The sequence below is a fragment of the Primulina tabacum genome, chromosome 9, assembly GCF_025594145.1.
Source record: "Primulina tabacum isolate GXHZ01 chromosome 9, ASM2559414v2, whole genome shotgun sequence".
In the NCBI taxonomy this organism is placed as follows: Eukaryota; Viridiplantae; Streptophyta; class Magnoliopsida; order Lamiales; family Gesneriaceae; genus Primulina; species Primulina tabacum.
Genome location: NC_134558.1, coordinates 35,610,051 through 35,619,014, shown reverse-complemented (window position 1 = coordinate 35,619,014; position 8,964 = coordinate 35,610,051). Strand labels below are relative to the sequence as shown.

General features: G+C 35.9%; 2 protein-coding genes across 3 annotated transcripts; one reads left to right on the top strand and one right to left on the bottom strand.

Moving 5' to 3' along the window:
* The first annotated feature begins 311 nt into the window (after window positions 1–311).
* Window positions 312–4,196, top strand: LOC142555599 (uncharacterized). Its single transcript, XM_075666549.1, has 5 exons — window positions 312–690; window positions 1,263–1,393; window positions 2,561–2,683; window positions 2,876–3,003; window positions 3,826–4,196. Exons 1-5 carry the CDS (start codon window positions 486–488, stop codon window positions 4,112–4,114), a joined length of 876 nt encoding a protein of 291 aa, XP_075522664.1. The 5' UTR covers window positions 312–485; the 3' UTR covers window positions 4,115–4,196.
* LOC142555598 (protein CYCLOPS-like) lies at window positions 4,003–8,628 on the bottom strand. Of its 2 annotated transcripts, XM_075666547.1 has the most exons (12): window positions 8,102–8,628; window positions 7,889–7,944; window positions 7,612–7,743; window positions 7,297–7,345; window positions 7,162–7,214; window positions 6,343–7,025; window positions 6,207–6,250; window positions 5,965–6,010; window positions 5,821–5,869; window positions 5,617–5,745; window positions 5,379–5,498; window positions 4,003–5,003 (listed from the first exon to the last, which is right to left on the bottom strand). In XM_075666547.1, exons 1-12 carry the CDS (start codon window positions 8,291–8,293, stop codon window positions 4,994–4,996), a joined length of 1,563 nt encoding a protein of 520 aa, XP_075522662.1. In that variant the 5' UTR covers window positions 8,294–8,628; the 3' UTR covers window positions 4,003–4,993. The 2 variants fall into 2 exon arrangements, with proteins under 2 accessions (XP_075522662.1, XP_075522663.1); XM_075666548.1 differs by lacking the exon at window positions 4,003–5,003 and having other exon boundaries at window positions 5,247–5,498.
* Window positions 8,629–8,964: the final 336 nt, after the last annotated feature.

The following is an 8,964-nucleotide window of genomic DNA, read 5'->3' as shown; positions in this document are numbered from 1 at the left end:
TGTTTCTGAGCGCTGGGCCACTAACTATCGGGACTACCGAGAGTGGGTTGAATCCATCATCGGTCCGAGGGTATCAATATATATAATAATAATAATAATAATAATAATAATAATTTTGATTTATTGTACATTCGTGCACATTTATATGAGCATCGACCGATGATGTCACTCGTATATTGAATTTGTAATTTTTTTTTATTGTATACTCGTGCACACTTAGAAAGATCTTTTTTAAAAAAGAATCAATTCCTCTAAAAAACCATATAATAAGTGGACTATCTTGAGAAAAATAAATAAACATTAATTTTTATTACATCCGTTGACGGGCGACGGGTTTAACCCGCACCCACAAACGGTAAATAAATAGAGCGAAGTTCATTTTGGCGTCCCCAAATACCCCGATCACCGGATGAAATCTCCGGGGACGGTGAATTTCACCGCCGGATTTGTTACAGCTCACCCAGAATCTACCCTACAAAATCTCCATGGATTCGCATGAAATGGTGGAGGAGCAGAGGAAGAAGGAAAACGCTAAAGCCAATGTTCATCGCATAATCTTGCGTTCCTGTTTTGTTCTTGTGTTCTCGTTCTTAATCTTGTTTTTCATACTGTATTTAGCTGTTCTGATTGGAAATCTATCGATCTGGAGCCCAATTTCCGTCCCCTCCCAGTGTAGAATAGTCTCCAGCAGTAAATATCTGCAATTCCAAAATTTCAGCCTATTATATTTACTTATTTATTATGTGGAAAGTTTCGAGGTATCGAAATGTTAGTTGATTACGATGGGGTGTGTCAAGGGAAAATCATTTGTCTTCACCAAGAAATGGCATAGGAAAAGATAAAGATTGAATCTGCTTGACTTTGGCTCAGCCATCACTATCTTGGCATTAAATGCAAGCCAGTTTACTCGTCGTAGTTATGCAGAGTTTGTAAAAAAATGGCACCTGATTTTAAAAGATTTTGCTGATATGATGAGATGTATCAAGGCATGATATATATTGAAGATGCTCGTATGATCTCCTCTTGCATTATCTATAGTTAATATGCCATGTCACCCTAGGCTCTTTGTCAAAGTCAATATCATCAACTTGTTTGAATTTGAACTTCCTCCTTGGCACTTGAGATTTAGCTGTTATTCTAGTCAGTCGTCGAAAAACACCAGGGAGTATCATTTTAAAGTAACAGACTGTCTTGTTTCATGGTGATGGAGAACACAGTTAATGAAGGCCCCACTCTTACCACTGAATTGCATATCTTTTCAGGTGTTGATCTGAGGTCAACAAAGGTATGTGAGTTAGGATTATTAAATTACAAAGCCAAGCACGTGTTCTACCAGTTTGAAAGAAAAAGATATCGCTGCCATTATGATTACTATTGGGCATCTATTTTCAAGGTAATTATTTTCCCTTCTTGCATAATGTAATGGTTTATCTATCGCATTTTGATTTGTTGACTTATTGCTACAACTAATACATAGATGGATTCTAAGAAAAATCCATTAGTTTTGTTAACATTACAATAGATCATAAATTGAGTGTGAACCTTATGTTTTTTGGAAAACATATGCTCGATGATGAGTTGTTTTCCGGTAAATAAATTTGCTTAGTGTATTGATTGCAAAATGTGTACGTATTCAAGGAACTCAAGGGATTGCTGTGGACTAGATATCCTTTGAGGTTAAGGAAATACTCTAGGCCTTCCCAAATATATAGGCTGCATTTTCTTTTTCGGTTGTCCCAACATATAGTCCACTTTTTACATTTAGCAACTTTTCTTCTTTATTTTTTTTCTTAATATACCCCTATTAACTAAGTCTTGGAAATACGTGTAACCATTTTTTGAATGAATTATGTAATGATCAAATAGAAAGTGTGTTTGTACACTTTGCATTTTCAATGACTTCGTAATCTTTCTAAAAAATAAAACAAGTCTATATATTTGGGACATATGGAGTCATTTGTATTTCATAATTAATAGTGGGAGAAATTGTCGATTTTGTGACATATTTTTGAATGCTGGTTATTCAAATCATTGTCTTATCAATCAGTATGTTACAATCTCGTCAAATGCCAAGGACTGTACAAAAGTAGCACCCTCTAAATAATGGAAAGTATATATTATGTAATTAATGAATGGAATAGTATCTCCAATTAGCTCTCACTTCTAGAGCCGTTTTTATGCTTAACTTGATTTCCGATGAACAAACTCCAATGAGTCAATCACCTCAAAAAGCAACATCCATCTTTTTTCCTTTTCACCAGCATCTCAATGCATATATTTTCTGTGAAATACTTAGCTTATTATGGATGCAACTGCTAACATACAGAATTTATATGCTAAAATTCCTCTTCTTTTTCTTGCAATACATATGACATCTATTATATGTGCTGCAATAGCTTCCCCGTTGACCTAACAAATTGGTGATATGAAAATTGTTCTATCCTTTTGCCGTTTTTTTGGTGTATAAGAATGACTCAGAATCTGATAGTCATTTTTTTTCTTTTATTTTCAAGACACCTGATTCTATTTTATTTTTTGCACTTCATGTTTCTGTTTGTAGGTAGAATATGTAGATCATTCAGGCCAGGCAAGATTTGCATTTGCTGAGGCCCCAAATGAAGCCCTCCCATCCAATTGTAGACCCAATTTTGGTGCTGCATGGTTGACAAAAGATAAATTTAAGGTTCATATTTTACAAAGCAACCTTGATAATTATGGCGTTGTATTGTCATCTAAATTATTAGGTTTTTCGCTTTGGGAGTTTGTCTCAAGCAGCTTTTAAAAACCAGAAGGTTCATTATAGCTTAGTAAATTTATTGTGATTATTTTCGTGTACATGTTTTATTCATCCATACTGATTAGTTTGCTTGTTCAGGTTAATGAAACTTATCAATGCTGGTATACACTGGGGATTTCTAAAGTGAGCATGAATCACAAAGGTTTATTTGACTGCCAGGCCCAGGATCCATCTACTGTTGAGATGCTTAAACGCTATTCCATGTTGTAAGTAACAGGAAACTATTTCTTTCTTAAGTTTAACGTAAATTCGCGTTTAGAAGAAGAATAAAAAATATTATCACAGTCTGGAAGATCAATTTTCCTTAGTGTGAACTGTGAAAAAGGCTATGATTAAAGTACTTGGTCAATAGCCTATGTAAAGCTATTGATGATAATCAATGCATGCATTAGAAATTGATCTGGTTGCATCAACCAGGGCAATTTGACTAAACCTTTGTTAGTATTAAAAGATTCTTCAGAGTTGGAAGTTCACAGGGACAAAATATATGGGATATACCAAAAGCATACGACATTACAACTAAGTTCAACAAGTAATAATGTAAAAAAAATCATTGTCAGGCCCCCAATCTTGTCAAATTATTGTTGTTTGAGTTGTTACTAATTTCAAACTTGGGCATCAGTTCTCTTTTCATTTCATTGATGTTTGCTTTTTTCATTGAGGAATTAAATTTGATCTTGATTGGATTTGCATTCATCTAACTTCAAAATGGTCAAGTGGTTTCCTTTAGTCCAGTTTTTTTTGTTGGGCAATATGAATGGTTTTTCTGTTTAGTGGTTTAGAATTATTTTTCCTCATAATTTTTCGTGTAAACTGGTACTTATTGGGTCTGAGCTTGTCTAGTTTACTTTCTTTTCTCAATTTTTTTTATAGAATTCCTTTATCCCTGTATTAATATTTATTCTCTATAATGTTTTTTGGCTTATGTTAAATATGAAATGGAAATTTATTTGTCCGTAACTCCACTATATGGCTTTTCAATTGTCTGCTTTGCCTTATTATATATTATGATGCTCTTGTCATTTTAGGTTTATAAGGATGTCAAAGTCCTTGTTTTCCAATGGGGCATCGATAAGATGGTGGAGATGGGACATGATTGCTGGACTTATTGCTGGCTTGACAACTTCTTTTTTATCCAGTACTTTGGCTGCACTTCTGCGGCAATTTATCTCTATCATCTACCGTGTCTGTGCGTCTAGGGTGTCCCTTCGATACCCAAGTATCATTTTAATCAAAAGAGCTTGTTTATTTTTAGTGTATTTCTCCTTTATGAGTTGGGTCACTTTTCAGTATGTAAAAAGACATGGCCTTTCTTAGTCATATAGCAGTTCACATCAGGAGGCACATGCTAGCAGATCCAATAGGGGGAAGTGCACAAGGAGGTGTGGTTGCAACCCCCCCTACTCCCAAGAAAAACACTGAATCGCCCACTTTCTCCTCTCGCCTCCATCAATTACATTTCATTCTTGGGTCAACCTGTGGAGGCACTCCTTTTTCCATTAGTGCAATCTCGACAAGTGCCAGAAATCCCATGAAACAATGTAACACTTTTGCATCGGTAAAATTTGTTCATCAACCTAGATCTAGTTCAGCTAGAAACAACGACAATTGTAAATATATTGCAGCTGTGTTGTGCACTATACTTTAGTTCTGAAAATTTCAAGCCAGTGATGTTATTTAGGACTATTCTAAGCAATTGTATGATTCTTTTGTGGTGCTCTGTCAAACTTAGTTGTGACAGCTTTTAATGATTGTCATTGAACAAAGAGTTCTTGAACATCCAAAATATGGGTGATTTTTGCGTGACCATTTTATATTATGTAGAAATTTGAAATATAAGATTGTAACATTTTGCAAGTCATTCTTATGGTTTTGGTATGATTCTTCTTTGTTGATATGCTTCAATCAAATATCAACCTTTGTTTAATGAATCTATTACTCTTTGGACAGTTTTACATTGAACTTAAATTCTGTTTGACATAATATTGGACAACGCAGGGGCCCTGAATTGACAGCAAATCGATGCCTGTTATTTTTGGATTTTGAAATGCATCGCACTTGGCGGTAGATAGGAGTGATGGTAGTTTTATGCTGTCCGTGAACCTTCTGAGCTCCTCCCCTTTATTTGGGTTCAGGACCGGCAATCGGGAGTAAACTTACCTCAATTAGAGTTTAAGATGATTCAGGTGTCGATTGTTACAGGAATCTGTGAGAAAATGAGATTGGATTATACTTGCTGAGATCGAAACGTGGCCAAAGTTAATTTGTCATGAAACGAAATGCATGTTCTTGATAAGTTGGGTATCATTGAGACTTCTAATTTCAAATAGAGCACAGTGGATATGTGGGATCCATGTCGTTAGTTCCAACTAGCTTGAAATTAATGCTTGACAAGTGGTTGCCCCTGTCTATTCTTGATTTTTAGTGTTGTGGTGATCAGAAATAAATTATTAGGATCCAGATAATGTAGTATGTAGAAACAATTTATTAATTGTTAGGTTTTAGAAATACATGTGTCGGATGCTCCACTGACAGTCATACAGAAAGGTGGTGAAAAATACTAAATATGAAGGAGCCTCACATTTTCCCTGTTTCTGAGATAATCCTCTCAATTTCTTCAAGAAGTCTCTCCTTCTCTTCACCCAACTCCTTGTTCTGTTTCTGTAGTTCTTCTATTTGCTTTGTCTGCTCGGAATCCTTTCTGAAATTCATTAAGAATAAAAAAATTCTCGGTATTATTTTCTGAAAATGCACTCTTCCACCAAATTGTAGTTAAAGAAGTATATTGGAAGGATTCAGTGAGTCTATTGTTGGCTTACCTATTCATGAAAGCCAAATTAAGTTTAAGTGAACGCACTTCCTTCTCAAGATTTTCACACCTCTTTAGAATTGATTGCATATCTGAAGGAATTGTTGGTATTGAACTTCTTTCCTTTGCTTCCGCCATCCTTTATTTCCCAGAAAAATCAGTACACAGTGCAAAGCATCATCAAGAAAATTAAACGAGTACGGAGTACACATACTTTCTTGAACGCTCGACTCTACGCTTCTTTGTAGGATCTCCTCTCTCAACTGCGCAAAATAAGCTACTCGGTAAACATATATCATAGGACATAGATCCAACAATTAGATTTGAAGATTTGTGTTTCAAGAGAGTTGTATTTGACCTGAACAGGATGAGTTCACGGATCCATATCGAATCAGCCCTCGTTTCTGTTTATGACATAGAGCGTGTAACAATAAAGTTATAGTTGGCAGTAAACAAAGCAAGATCTTAAGTTTACACCGGAAACTATTAAATTGAGAAGAAAATCTTCATTCGCAGGGTTGATCGGATCTATCGGGGGTGGGGTAGGAAAATCCCCCGACTGGTTTCTTGGGTCAGTTGGTTAAGAGAGTTACTACGTACCTTTTGATTGTCTTTCAAGTTATCATATATGCATTCTCTGAAATCTGAAATATGTTAAAAGAAATTGCATCAGTGTGACGTCCTTTTCCTTAGAACTCCACACACGGCAGTTCCTTCCATTCTGTAAAGATTGTACCTTTAGTTCTTGAACTATTCTCTGGACTCCTTCCATTTCCCATTTGATACCTAGAGCTCTCACAAACACTAGGACCCTGAGCTGAAACACAAGGATCGTCGCAGATCTCGAAACCATTTGAAATCACTGGTGCAGCAGCCGATGATTCACTTTGAGATGGCTCCCGAGAAAATGTTCTCATCTGGGTTGGGTTAACTGGATCCATAATACCTTCCAATAATGACTCTTCGATCATTTGTAGGACTCCAGCTTCCCTGACTCCAATAGTGGATACATCTTGAAAACTTCCCTGATTTTCACATCCAAAAACCCCTCCCCCCTGGTTTAAGCATGTGCTTCCCAAGATCTCAGTGCTGTAATAGCCAAAAGAACTGTCATTTGCAGTTTCTTTTTCGATCTGATTACTGAGTTTCTTGCGTTCTAGTGTACCCTTCAGCATGCTCACAACAGAAGAGATTTTATCCATATTCCCTATTTGTTGATTGTGGAAAGTAGAAGACGATGAATGAGATGGAGACATGAATGGGCTGTATTGGTTTGGAGTCTGGCTTGTAGGTATGATATTGAACCCATTTGCTTCTGTTGTCTCTTGCTTGAAATGGTTGGCTCCATTTCCAGATACATTGTGCATTGCCTCCATACCTATTGCTGTCTGTGAATTCTGCATAGCAGCATATCTCCTCCTTCAAGAAATTGCATATAATTCTATGTAACTCAATGAAATTTCGAAAGCAATACATTTACTAGAACGAAGATGATGTGGAAATACAACTTATCCAGTAATTAACAAGTACATAATTTTTCAGGTCAAACGAACACCTCAACTCAGAGGACCTGCTCCTGGTCATGGGTTGAGAACTGTGAAACCAGGCCTGCAATTAAGTTTACCAAATTGATTCGTTAAATTTTTTTTTTTTTGACTATGTACTACTTTGTTTGAAGAAATCTTAGTACCTTTGCCAAGAACAGATTACTACCATGCAAGCCCTTTTCAGCTCCAGGCCTGGGGAAGTTAATGGCACAGTTATCTCGATATTAAATGGATTTACCATTCAAGAATGAGAAATATGGATCTAGCATATTAAAGTGGACCTGGCATAGGAAGTCGCCCCGATTTTTTGAAGTAATTTTTTTTTTTCATCAATAGGATGTATAAAAATGCGAGATTTGCTTGCAAAATGATACAAGATGCTCCCTTCTCTGACTAAATTCTTGGATTTGTTTTGTGTATTCGAGTTGCGTCGAGACAGTAAAAAACTGAAATTGTACCTGTTTGAATGTAGATCATTAGACAAGTCATCAGCAACAGACGTAGTTTGTGTAACTTGAGTGGTATCTTCTGCCATTTTCTGACCTATGCCCCCAATTTGATTAGTTAAACTCGCTAGTTCAGTCGATATCCTGCAATTTTACATCACAAACTGTATCAAACGCATCGAGACGAACCTAAAAGTAGGCCTCCAGGACAATCTCCTCCTTTAATTTCATGTATAGATTTCCATGAAACACTAGTTTCGGTCCCAAATAGCACCCTCCCCCGACTAACCTTCTTGATGCTTGTCGAGGTCGATGCGCTGCATTTGTTGGATGACTTCCATTGTTCTGATAAACAAGCGTGCTTCTCTTTAGACACACAACAAAATATACCTAAACCTCAGCCTAAATCATGTTCAGGAAAATCTAAAAATCTAAAACATTAATCTGATTCAAGAAACTTATGCAGAATTTCAACATAAGAATACTATTCAATATCACTTGCCTCTCCATTAGTGAGCCAGCTTTTGAAGAGTTCTTCGCTGTCTGTTCTGAAACTCTGCGTAAGATTCTTGAATCCCAGCATCTCCATAGTTGGAGCTGGCATCCCAATAGAACTCTCCATCATCGTCTTTATGAACATGTCTTCGCTTGTGTTTCGATGAAACTCTGTATAGCTTCTTCCCTCCATCTCCATCAAATTTCTACACTTCTAACTTCAAATTTTCCAAGAAACGATGTTATAATCAAACAGCGAGAAAATAACACAGCATCTGTTTCTTGCAGACCTTCATGTATAAATTTCTACCTTAAACCCAATATATAAAATGTTCCCACCTAAAATTTCAAAAAAATATCACACCTTCATGTGTATATAACCTATCAAAATTATGGTTCTTCAGTTTTGGTTTTTGATCCGTCAAAACCACACATAAAATCTTTTGACTAATGGCAAATTCCAACTAGATCTGGCAAGGCAAGAAGCTTGGAACTATAAAACTTCTCATAAACTATGCATCTATATTGCTTGAAGAATCATTCTTTTATATATTTATTTCACTTTCACCATAATTTTCTTTCTAATCTGAAGTTCTTTTTAAACAAATATATGGTGGGTTCGACCAGAATTTTATATGTTTAATTCTTGGAATCAATTAGCTAATTCTGCTCAAGATTCCAGTCATCTATATTTGTCGTTTATAGTTTGTGTGAAAGGGAAATATACTGGGAAACTTGATCTTGCATTATATAGTCTCTGTGACTGTCTATGTAAGTAATAATAAGACAAAAAATCATTCCACCAGTTTTGAATGAGTCAGCTCAAGCAAGCTCTAATTTTTTTTTTTTATGTAAAATTATTGAACTCTC

Coding starts and splice junctions, on each gene's coding strand:
- LOC142555599 (XM_075666549.1), top strand. CDS start 486: ATGGATTCGCATGAAATGGTGGAGGAGCAGAGGAAGAAGGAAAACGCT. Junction 691..1,262: donor GTGTAGAATAGTCTCCAGCA/GTAAATATCTGC, acceptor ATATCTTTTCAG/GTGTTGATCTGAGGTCAACA. Junction 3,004..3,825: donor CTTAAACGCTATTCCATGTT/GTAAGTAACAGG, acceptor TTGTCATTTTAG/GTTTATAAGGATGTCAAAGT.
- LOC142555598 (XM_075666547.1), bottom strand. CDS start 8,293: ATGGAGATGGAGGGAAGAAGCTATACAGAGTTTCATCGAAACACAAGC. Junction 7,215..7,296: donor GTAATCTGTTCTTGGCAAAG/GTACTAAGATTT, acceptor ACTTAATTGCAG/GCCTGGTTTCACAGTTCTCA. Junction 6,011..6,206: donor ACTTGAAAGACAATCAAAAG/GTACGTAGTAAC, acceptor TGTCATAAACAG/AAACGAGGGCTGATTCGATA.